Raw genomic sequence first — 11,990 nt, forward strand, 5'->3', positions numbered from 1 at the left:
CGAAGTTTAGAAGAAAAGCACAGAGTTTGAGCCTACGGAGTTTCCTACTGGAAGGAACTATTTTATCCAGACAACGTCCTGGACAATCAAGAGGAAGGAAGGAAGGAAGGAAGGAAGGAAGGAAGGAAGGAAGGAAGGAAGGAAGGAAGGAAGGAAGGAAGGAAGGCATGGTGGCCACCTTCACAACCATGGTGGGTGCACTCCCTTCCCTTCTCTGGACAAAACAGAGGAAGCCAGATGCCGTTTCCCCAATACCTTCCCATTCCGGGGGGAATGGATTCTCGAGCGGACGAGTTCAGGCCGCGTACACCGCCTGTACAGTTGCGCTGCGGTCAAGTTCGCCGAATACCGGGAGCTTGGAAGAGGCCTAGACCGGCTTAGCTGTTGCCGCCGCCGCCGCCACCTCTGGCCCTGCATTTTTGCCCGCGGCCCAAGCTCCCCATTCCAGAAAGGGGCGAAAGGCGAGCCTCGGCAAAACAGGCTGGCCAGATCAATAAACGAGAGGGCGCGTCTCTCGGGCTTGCCCTCTCCGCCCTCCGCCGCCGCCGCCGCCTCCTCCTCCTCCTCCTGCCAGCCGGTCGGAGAAGCGGAGGCGCTGGGTAGCTAGTCTGTCCCGGGGACGAGGCAAAAGCCAACGAAAGGGTCGCGGCGCCCGCTTCGCCCTCCGGAGGCGGGGAAGCAGTGAGGGGCAGCGCTTCGTCTTGAAAGCCCGTTTCGGCTGTCAAAAAAAGCAGCCTCGGCTCAGGGTGAAAAAGCAACCGCTGTCCGGGTTTACTTCTGGGTAGCTGGGGTAAAGCACTTTTTGATTTCATAATTAATTGGAGTGTATGTGTGCACGCGGGGGAGGGCGAAATAAAGCATAAAACAAAAGGGTTTGTCCAAAAGTATTGTTAAATCTTGTATGAGGTGCTATCTACTCGCCTATGCAATATATTTTAAGAATTTACCTCTTAATTAATCTAACAAAATCTGTTTAGAAACAGGCCTGTGCTAAGATAATAATAATAATAATAATAATAATAATAATAATAATAATAATAATAATAATAATAATAATAATAATATAATTCTACAATTGTAGAATTGTAGTATCTTAAAATAAATAAAATGCTTTCCGGATTTTCTAGAGCCGCACAAGTGGGTTGTTTTGCTAAATGCAAAAAAGAAGATGGCGCCATTACTTCTTGTTATTGTTATTTCAGGATTGCTGTTTTTGTGGGGTCAATTTACGCAACATAACACAATCAGGTCACGTTCCTGATAGAAGCGAATACTGGGAATTTTCTCAAGAGTTTTTGGCCGATTTCAACCCCAAAGACCTGACAGTTGATTCTGACCCTGCTCGTCCCATCTCGCTCCTTCACAAGCGCGCCCGCGCGCGCACGGATCTTTCAAGCGCAAGTTTGCAGGGCCCGATTGTCTCTCCGCACCGCCCTCCCCGACGTGCGGCTAGCTCCCTTGTGCCCTCCCGACCACCCCCAACCGGCCCTCTTCCTTCCTTCCTTGACACGAGGAGCAGACAACTCTATTTCCACCCGTGCCGCGGCCTCTTCGGCGCAGCTTATCTCCTGGGAAGGGGGGGAGGTTTAGGAACTCCCGTCGGTTTCGGCCAAGCCGCAGGGCGCCTTCCGAGGGGAGTACCGCTGTCTGCCTCTCCCCGCCCGCCGAGCCATTCCTTCGTTCCCTCGGAGCTGTTCCCCGGCCTCCTGCCCCACCCCTTGACAGTTCAGGGTGACGGGGTCCCTCTCTTTTCCAGGAAGAGTGGGGCCCCCGCGGAGGTTCCGCTTCTTTGCTCCCTTCCTTCTCCGCAACCGAAGCTGTGCCCGGCGGTCGCTGCGGTCAGCGGTCTCCGATCCCTCCTCCTCCTCCTCCCCCTCCCCTCCCCGACAGCCCGTTCTCCCTGCCCTCTGATCCAAAGGTTGCCTCTTTCTCGCCTTGGCTCGGGGGAAGGGGGTGCCCACCGGGACTTGGAGAGCGCTGCCCGGGGGGGGGGAGAGAGAGAGAGAGAGAGAGAGAGAGAGAGAGAGAGAGAGAGAGAGAGAGAGAGAGAGAGAGAGAGAGAGAGAGAGAGAGAGAGAGGCGGATCGGAGCCGGGGACTCGCGAGTGGCGATTAGCCCATCTGTGGGGGGAAGGATCGGATTGATGGGCCGGAGCGACCAATGAGAGGGCGCCTGGAGAATGGCCTGGCTGCTGTTAAAGGGGGCGGTGGGAGAGGAGCGGCCAGTCCAGCCTAGCAGCTAGCGGGAGAGGCTGGGAGGAGACGCGGGTGGAGAGCGGGGGATAAAAACCGGCCACCGCAGCGGCGCCCACCTTAACAAGGAAACGAGGAGGAGAGGCGAAGGGAAGACCAGGGAGGACGCCCCCCTTTGCGCGCGCCAAAGAGAGGAGGAGGAGGAGGAGGAGCGGCTCTCCCCGCTCCCCCTCGCGGTTGGAGGCTCCTCATGGCGGGCGCTAGCCATGCCTGAGTGGGACCCGCGCCCGGCCTGAGGGACGCACATTGGGCACTTCCCACCGCCCGCGTTATTGTTCCGGACTCCCTTCTCTTTTTTTTCCCCTTCTCTTTTTTTTTCTCCAATCCCCCCTCACCGCTCTCCTTCCCTCCCTCCCTCCCTCCGGCCCCTCCCACCCTTCCCAACTTAAAGTGAGCGGTTGGGTGGTTGTGGCGAGAAAGAGGCGCCGGTTTCCTTCCTCGCTGAGGAGGCGGCGGCGGCGGCGGCTCCTGCAAGTTTGGAGCTCGTCAGGCAAAGCGAATGGCGGGCAGCGGCGAAGGAGAAGGGGAGCAGTGATCCCAAACAGGGCCGGGGAGAGGGGAGGGAGGAGCGCGGCTGAGGAGGGCAGCGGGCTTGTTTTCGGAAAGCTTGCGGCGTGTGAGGAAAAAGCCGCCACTCTCGCTCGCCCGCGCGTGCGCGCGCCTTTTTCCTCCCTGTGTACGTGCGTGTGTGTGTGTGTGTGTGGCGCGCGCGCGGCTCTCACTATATAGCTCCTCGCCTGTGTGTGCGAGAGGCTGTTGGTGTGACTGTGGCGCTGACATCTCTTCGCCGGGGGTTTGTGCCTTGTGTTTTTATTTTCCCAGGGAAAAGCGAGAGCCCCCCCCTTCCTCCCCCCACCGCTCTCTCGCTCGCTCTCTCTCTCGCCTCCTTCCTCTCTCCGGACTGCTCTTTGCCTTCGTCCCTTCAGGGCTGCCCTTCCCGCCTGCCGGCCCGCCCGCCCCCGCCTCAGCCGTTTAAGACCCTTCGGGTTGCCGCCTGCGCCTGGACTCGCCTCGGCAGCGCTCTTCGTTCTTTCTTTCGCTCCGGAGGAGGCGGCGGCGGCGGGGCCGGCGGCGGCTGCAGCCCAGAGCCCCCGACCTTGGAGGGGGGTTCGAGCGGCATGCTGCTGGATGCGGGGCCGCAGTTCCCCGCGCTGGGAGTGGGCACGTTCGCCCGGCACCCGCCCCCGTCGGCGGCGGAGATGCAAGAGCGCGAACTGAGCCTGCAGAACAGCTTCGTGGACTCGGCGGCGGCGGCGGCGGCGGCTCACCTGGGGGCCTTCAAGCTCAACGCGGCGGCGGCGGCGGCGGCGGCTCACGAGCTCTCCCCGGGGCAAGGCTCGGCCTTCAGCTCGCAGGCACCGGCTTACCCGCACGCCGCCCATGTCGGCTCCTACTCCGGGCCGCCTTTCAACTCCCCGCGGGACTTCTTGTTTCGGAGCCGAGGCTTCGGGGAGCCGGCGGCGGGCGGCGGCGGGCAGCACGGGCTGTTTGGAGCGGCGGCGGCGGCCACCGGCAGCCTCCACCACCCGCATGCGGAGGCGCAGAGCCACCTGCTCTTCCCGGGCATCGGAGACCAGCACGGCGCTCCCGGTTCACCCAACGTACTCAACGGGCAGATGCGCTTGGGCTTACCCGGAGAAGTCTTCGGTCGGTCGGATCAGTACCGCCAGGTGTCCAGCCCCCGAACTGACCCTTATTCGGCAGCCCAGCTGCATGGCCAATACGGCCCCATGAATATGAACATGGGCATGAACATGGCTGCACACCACGCTCACCACCCGCACGCCCACCCGCACGCCCATCACCACCACCACCACCACCACCACCCCGGGGCCTTCTTCCGCTACATGCGCCAGCAATGCATCAAGCAGGAGCTGATCTGCAAGTGGATCGACCCGGAGCAGCTCAGCAGCCCCAAAAAGAGTTGCAATAAAACTTTCAGCACCATGCACGAGCTGGTCACTCACGTCTCCGTCGAGCACGTCGGGGGGCCTGAGCAGAGCAACCACATCTGCTTCTGGGAGGAGTGTCCGCGCGAAGGGAAGCCCTTCAAGGCCAAGTACAAGCTGGTCAACCACATCCGCGTGCACACGGGCGAGAAACCTTTCCCCTGCCCCTTCCCGGGATGCGGCAAGGTCTTCGCCCGCTCCGAGAACCTCAAGATCCACAAAAGGACGCACACAGGTCAGTCGGGACCGACGAGGAAGAAAGCGGGCAGGGGCGGCGACTAGATGGTGGCCGCGGGGAGGGCAGGTCGGTAAAAAAAAAAATCCGCTTCTTTCGGGCTGAAACTCGAATTGTAAGGTTTGCTTTCTTCCTTCGCGTCGCTCCACCTACAAGGACGACGGCTGGTAAACCCTTATTTTATTTTATCCCTGTGTTTTTCCTTAAATAGTACGAAGCTTTAGTCTTTGGCAGTTTTTTTTTAAAAAAAAGGAATATATTTAGAGGTCCAGGCGAGTCTCGCTACTGAGTTTTGCACTTCTCGGAGTAAAAACCAAGCGTGAGTTTAAGTAAATCTAGTTGGGAACCAGCTATTTTCCGTGGGAAACCGAAGCGGCGAGACCGCACTAGAGTTGGAAATGCGGGCGGGATGTAAGGCGGCAAAAAGAAGCTCTTAGCCCTCCGTCCCTTTTGAGCGAAACAACAAAGGGAAACTCGGGAGATTTCGAGGATTACTCGCACAATAAATGTACAATCCTCACGAGGACGCTGACTTAGAAATCCTTCCGATTTATTTCTGAGTAAGTAGATGGAGGTCTGGAAAGTTGCCGAAATACGCGCATGGACTGCAGTATCCCGGAGAATGGATCACATACGGCGCGGAGCGTCGGGAACTGGAAGTAGATTTGCTTTTCTTCCCCAAGGAGTTCTGTTTTTGAGCAGAGCGTCCTCTTTTTCGCAGAGCGATGCTACTGCTTTTCATTTCACTTTAAGGGGATAAGAAATAACACTTTCTCATTTTGAAAGTCTCAGCCGCCGAAGCGGATTTTTTTTTGTTTTGGTATTATCTTGTTTATATTATGTAATAATTGCCGGAGGATTTAACTTTCAGGCTTAGAAGAATCCTCTCAGAAATAGAGGGCCAAAACGACTCGCGATTTTGTTGCTAAGTCCAAGCGATGAAATTAAAAGACCATCAGTTCCCAAGGTCCCCCCCCCCCACTCTCCGGTCACATTTAAGCCCAGACTTTTTTTTTTGCCTCGCCTCTTTTCTTTCCCGGCCCTGAAAAAAAGTCAAATATTTTAGCGATTTCCGGACATCGGTATTAACGAAAAGACCTCTCTGGGCCTTCTTGTTGATGTGTTAAGAGCCGACCTAGGTGCCAGACAGGTTTTAACGAGGTTTAACAAATCCGAGACGTTGATTTGAAGGGAGATGGCCGCGATTTGGCACTGAGCGGTTTGCCTTTAAGGAACAATTTACGTACTAATGGAATTTCTTGTGAAATTGCCCATCTCTCCCACCTCCGATTTAAGGGGAGAGGATCGGAGGATCGGGAGGTGTTGGTAGTTGAATTCTCACACCTACAAATTACTCTGGCAACAGGGTGAAAAAGCTCGGGATATTTTGCAAGTATTTTCTTCCATACTCCCACATTCTCCCCCCCCCCCCAACACACACACACACACATTGCCACCCACTACCCCAGGCAGATCTACCAGGATTAACTTCCAATGTCCTATTAATGGGGGCAAAAATACACCCGTTTTTCAGATCTTGGGTGCTTGTTAGTTTTATTAAATCTGGATTGACCTGAGAAGCTAATTTTGCTTCTAAGCTGTATCCTGAAATAGAAACAGGGCCGCGTTCTCTTGCTTTTCGGCTGTGGAATTTAGGATTTGAAACAATGGCCACAGGTTGTCTTTCACACGCGTGATCTCTCTCCCTCTGTTTATGTCTGCCTAGGAAACCAAGTTTACAGCTCCAAGAACTTTCTCAAATTCCCGGATTGTCATGTTTTAGCTAAGTCCCCGCCATACTGTACTACCTTGTTTTACCCTTCTCAGCGCTAGAAAGTATTTTCAAATTAAAGTGCTTAGAAATAAGGTGGCATTTAATCACTGAATAATGTCTTCCTTTAGGCCTGGCATATTCTGCTTCCTGTGCAATCACTCAGTCACTACAGGTCTTTCTATCCCTGAAAATGGACTCCTTCATTAAGCGGGCTGCACTGGGGGTGGGGGGGGAGCATCTCGGTGGACTGATCCTTTTTGCAGCGATTTACCCCGTGGTCACTGTCCTTATTTCTTGCAGGGGAGAAGCCCTTCCAGTGTGAATTCGAAGGCTGTGACAGGCGCTTTGCCAACAGCAGCGACCGGAAGAAGCACATGCACGTCCACACTTCGGACAAACCCTACTTGTGCAAAATGTGTGACAAATCTTACACCCACCCCAGCTCTCTGAGGAAACATATGAAGGTAACCCATTGGCACCGGCTTGGGAAGGGGATTAGGAGGACCAAGGAGGGGGAGAGAGAGAGAGACAGAGAGAGAGGCAGAGTCAGTGGGGAGGGACAGCCAAGGAGTGGGCCTGGGCTCCTGGGATGCCAGAGATCCCTTGAAATGAGGGCTTCCTTCTTGGGGCAGAGGGAGCCCTCGAGCTGAATCAAAAATGCCTGCTTTTCTGTGTCACGGTTTATATCACTTTATTTTGCACAGAACAGAATTGGGGTTCTCTAGACTGTCAAGGAAGACTGAAATTAACACCCCCATTTTAAGGAGGGCTTTGGTGGGGACTCACAGCCTTAGCTCCAGGAAGACTTCTTTCTGTTATTTATAATGGGAGAAAATATGAATATAATAAAAACAGCACCACTTGAACACGGCATGGACAAAATCATCATCAGTCAATTACAAAGGCCAGTTTTTACTAGATACAGCTTACAATCCAACCAGGATAACTTACATCCAACATCAACCTCTGCCTATTCCAGGTCCTTGGGGACTGGATAGGTGGATAAAAATGCCAAATCCTGTCTACACATCTGACTGATGGTGTGAACAACCATAATAATTGTTTTGCTTTGCCTTATAGGTTCATGAATCTTCTCCACAAGGCTCCGACTCCTCGCCTGCTGCCAGCTCTGGCTACGAATCCTCCACCCCGCCGGGTTTGGTGTCCCCCAGCACAGAGACCCAAAATACGGCCACCTCCAACTTGTCTCCGGCAGCTGCTGCGGCTGCTGCAGCAGCGGCAGCAGCAGCGGTGGCGGTGTCTGCAGTTCATCGGAGTGGTAGCAGCAGCGGAACGGCTGGCTCCGGAGGTGGCGGTGGCGGCAGTGGAGGGAGCCATAGTAGCCTCACCTCCAATTTCAACGAGTGGTACGTCTGAAGACTCCTGGCACAGCAGCCACTCTTCTCGGATCCCTGGGGACCAAGCAGTTGGAGTCCTTTTGCAACTCTCTGTTTTATCTCTCATTCACTCCCTTTTTTCTCCTTTTGCTTGAATTCAAAACATCCCGAAGCAGAGAGAGAGAGAGACTGAGAAATGCTGAGAGGGGCTCTTTAAAAAAGAGAAGGCATAAGAAGAGGAGAGGAAGTCTATAAAGCAGCAAAGGATTCTCCCCACCCAGAGACAGCCGCTGCTTCCACACTTGCAAATATTCTTTATGCAGAGATTTGTCCCTTGGGCCTCCAAGCGCCTTGCCAACAAAAGATCAGAGTTCGTCCATCTCTCCAAGTGTACATAAAGGAATCCAAGGTGGTAATCAACCTTTTCTTATTGTATAGAAATTGATCCACTTTGTGAACTCTGGATTGCTTTTCCTTTATCATTTCTCACACAGAGCTCTTTCTGCCTCTTGAGCATCCTTCGCTTCTCTTCTCTTCTCTTCTCTTCTCTTCTCTTCTCTTCTCTTCTCTTCTCTTCTCTCACCTCTACCCTCCCCTCCCCATTCCTCCTTCATTCTTGAATTCACCAATTTTAAAAGGGGAGAAAGGAAAAACATGAAAGCAATTTTTTTTCCTGTAATTGTGGTATTGAATATTGTGTTCCCTTTAAAAGAGGCAACTTTGATTGTAAACTTCATTGAAATATAGATCTGAATGATTTTTTTAAAAAGTGCCAAAGTCTCTATGTTGTTTTCAAAACGACCCAGATAAATTCCCCCCTTCTTCCCAACACTTGTGAATGTATTTTCTGTTAGCTGGGTTTACATGTGATGTTTTAGTGCTTTTTGCTGTTTGGAAATTTGTGGGGGTGGGAATAGGGAAAATAAAGTAGTGCTGTTAGGGATTTTTTTTCGTAATAACACCCTTCCTTGTGTAAATACCTATTGCCATATTTATCCATTTGTAATTAAATTATGGTATTAACTTGCTGCAGAGGAAACAGTATTTATAAAGAATGTTTCTTAACTATAAATATGTACAATTGTGAGCATAAACTGTTTCAGAATTTTTTATTTGGAGGTTTATGTGGTTTCATCATTTCTTGTGATTTTTTTTGAGAGTAATGCATACAGAAATATAATAAAATGTGTTGAAACTGCAGTCCATGATATTTTTAATCTATCTTTATCCCAATAAACTAAAAGTGTTCATACCTGGTTAGAGGCTATTGTTGATTTTAAAAGCAATTAAAATCAAACAATTGTAGAAATTATACAAAATAAATACTGCTAATTACTTTTTTAATTGTAAAACTCATTTTACATTTCAGAAACTCAAATACTATAACTCCTCCCCAGAATTGCAGGCTGAACTTGCATATGTACGTTTTACTACTCAATAACCACACATAGGAGTGCCTTGAGTAAAACTTGGGGAAAGGCTCCTGGGGTACCTATGCAGACTGAATGCCAGCCCAGCAGAGGACTTAACATGGTTTCATTTCTCACCCTTTGGAAATAAAGTGGAGTTTAAAATGAACAGAAGTTTGAAAAATGGCTTGTACCTTTTAATTGAAATAATTTATTTGTTTTGAGTTTTATACTCCTCTTGGCCCAAACTAATGATATCTGAATTACTAGTTTTTTGGTTTTTTAAAAAAATAATATTCATTCATTTATTTCCCCAACTTCTTGAAGTGGTGAGTTTTCTGTGTTGCTTTTTATATTTTTACAGGATAATTTTTAATGAAGCTAACAAGTTGGGGTGTCGGTTTATTTATTTTTAAAGGAGAGCCATATATTTTTTGCTATATCTCAGTAAAATTGAGGACTTTTTACATAATTCCAACAATAATTTCTTTTTCTTTTATTATTCTTATTACTTACTAATTGAAAGTCAACATTAATTCTTGCTGGGGATATTAAGCGCATGCAATTTACTGCAAGAGCAAGTGTTTAGCTATAAGGGCCAAGAAGAATATTGACCATATATGAATTAATATGCTGGAGCATCTATAACCCCCTTCATGTTATCACTATAAAATATAAAATCCTTTCCTACATGAGTGGAAATTTGAAGGTGCCTTTCCTCCCTTCTTTTAAAAAAACATCCCAACTTCACTTCCGCTTTGAGGCTGAATACATTTCGTCCTCCGATCTGAATGTGAAATCCTCACTCAGGCAAGCCTTTTAAAAGCCTCTTTCGAAGAATCTGGAGTGGAACCGGGCTTGCTAGCTTCAAATCTTCGAAAGCCTGGGCTTTTGCCCAAAACCTCCCAATGTCAACCGCCTGGACACAGAAACCAACCGTGCAGTTCCTTCCTTTTTCTAAGCTCTGCGGAGTCGTGATCCTGGCGTGTGAGTCCCTCCGCCCAACAACTCGCAAAGGAGACGGAGTTGTTTCTTTCCGGTCCTCCAGGTTGCTCGCAAACACGATCTCAGCCGTGGCAAGGAAGAGAAGAGTCAGCGTTGGAATCCTGGGCGGATCGTTTTGCTAGAGTATAAAGACCCACTTACTTCCACTTTTACTCCCGTGCCGGCTTTTCAAATGCGTGTTATTGTTATCTGGGTGCTGCGCGGTGGAGGTAGAAACCCAACTTTCCACACGGAAAGTGGAGGCCGGAGATAATCCCCTTCCTCACCTCCTGTTCAGCTTGTCACCCTAATTTCATTCTCCCCGCGGCGTCAGGTTTCATCCGCTCTACTGTCAGGTGCCGGATCCATTGCTCCCCATTCATTCATTCTCCAGCCTACAATGCAAACAAACAAACAACAAACAAAAACCAACAACAGAAAACCCCCAAACACTGAAGCAGTCAAATGGCTGTTAAAACCTCGCGTTCCTCTCTTAATATTATTAAGGCCACCGTCCGCCTCTTCCTCCTTTCTTAGTTTTATTAACGTCCTTGGCACAGGACGCTGCTCCTTAGAGCAGCGTTTCCCAACCTTAGGAACTTGAAGATGCGTGGACTTCAACTCCCAGAATTCCCCAGCCAGCATGGCTGGGGAATTCTGGGAGTTGAAGTCCACGCATCTTCAAGTTCCTAAGGTTGGGAAACGCTGCCCTAGAGTACACGCGCCCGAGAAGCCCGGAGGAGGAAGCGGAGCTGGCTGCGCTGAAGTTCCAGTCTCTGGTTGTTGCGCTGCGACTGTATTAAGTCAACCAGGCCGAGTTTCCCAAAGCCGACCCGGCTTAAGGAAGGCGAAAGTTCCCTCCAGCCCGCACTCCGTTGACCCCCATCGCTTTCCAGCCCCCCCTCCCCAACTCCGCGAAAGGCGGCCTGGACTCTTCAGCGGGAAGAGCCTTCGCGGCGACAGTGTGGCCGTCACTGCTCGTCCCCTCTCCCGTCCACGGAGCCGTCAGGATCCAGCGCAGCACGCCGAAGGAGGGATCCTGTTCCCCAAGCCCGGTCGCGGTCGGAAGTTCCTGGAGACGGTGGAGAAGAAGCAGCCTCGAGCAAAGGAGGACAGCTTCTGCTCCGGCGCGGCTCCAAATGCCAAAGCCCTGGTCCGCCGTCTTTTCCTCCCTCCGAGCCCCCCCTCCGGGGGGGGAAAAGGGAGGAATAGGAGTCCCGTCCGCCCCTTCTCTCATTGCCCCGTTCATCTGGGGCAACCCTGAACTTGAACTTGAGCTGACCTTGGCCGCCCCCCCCCCCGCATCCGCTTTCCCAAGGCGGGCAGGGACTGGATTTCGGCCTAGGTGTAAAGAGTGCGGAGATCGCGGAGGCCGAGATCTCAGTCCACGGTTTCCTACCAGAAATGTCTCGGGAAGAGTCCAGAGACGCCTTCAGTGCTGGTGCCGCCTGAATAATGCCCGAGGGAACACCCGGCTTAGCGGGTATAATAGAGGCGTTGTAAAGAATGGAGCGCAAATGACCTTAAAGGCGAGGCTTGAAAGACTGGGGTCTCCAACACACACACACACACACACACACACACACACAGAGAGAGAGAGAGAGAGAGAGAGAGAGAGAGAGAGAGAGAGAGAGAGAGAGAGAGAGAGAGAGAGAGAGAGAGAGAGAGAGAGAGAGAGAGAGAGAGAGAGAGAGAGAGAGAGACCATCCGGAACTTGGGGACTTTTATCCGCATCCGAGCTGGCAAGCTAAAGCCCCCGTCTAAAATGGCTGTGGGATCAGTCTTGACTCCTTCTCTGAAGCTGCGGTCGCCCAGATTAACTCAAGAGAGCTGCAATGTGGCAGCTACTCCCAGACAAAACTGGCCTGCAGTTATGGGATGGGGGTGAAATGGCAGCGCAAGGACTTCCAGGAGGAAGAGAGACCTGTGGATAAAAATAGTCGGGCTGCGCCACTTCGCTTGTAGCCCGGAATGCCTCTTTCCCCGTTTATCACGGTTTGGCCAAGGTCTGTCCCGTTTTACTGTTTTTTTTAAAAATTTGATAATAATG

The 11,990-nt window shown here is 51.5% G+C and overlaps 1 protein-coding gene across 1 annotated transcript; it reads left to right on the plus strand.

The window, feature by feature from the left end:
* Window positions 1–3,370: 3,370 nt before the first annotated feature.
* ZIC2 (Zic family member 2) lies at window positions 3,371–7,587 on the plus strand (the record flags this gene model as incomplete). The annotated part of the gene is made up of 3 exons (XM_083363067.1): window positions 3,371–4,436; window positions 6,511–6,674; window positions 7,291–7,587. The coding sequence occupies 3 exons, from the start codon at window positions 3,371–3,373 to the stop codon at window positions 7,585–7,587; spliced, it is 1,527 nt and encodes a 508-aa protein (XP_083219193.1).
* Window positions 7,588–11,990: the final 4,403 nt, after the last annotated feature.

This window comes from Vipera ursinii (genome assembly GCF_947247035.1).
Source record: "Vipera ursinii genome assembly, chromosome: 4".
In the NCBI taxonomy this organism is placed as follows: Eukaryota; Metazoa; Chordata; class Lepidosauria; order Squamata; family Viperidae; genus Vipera; species Vipera ursinii.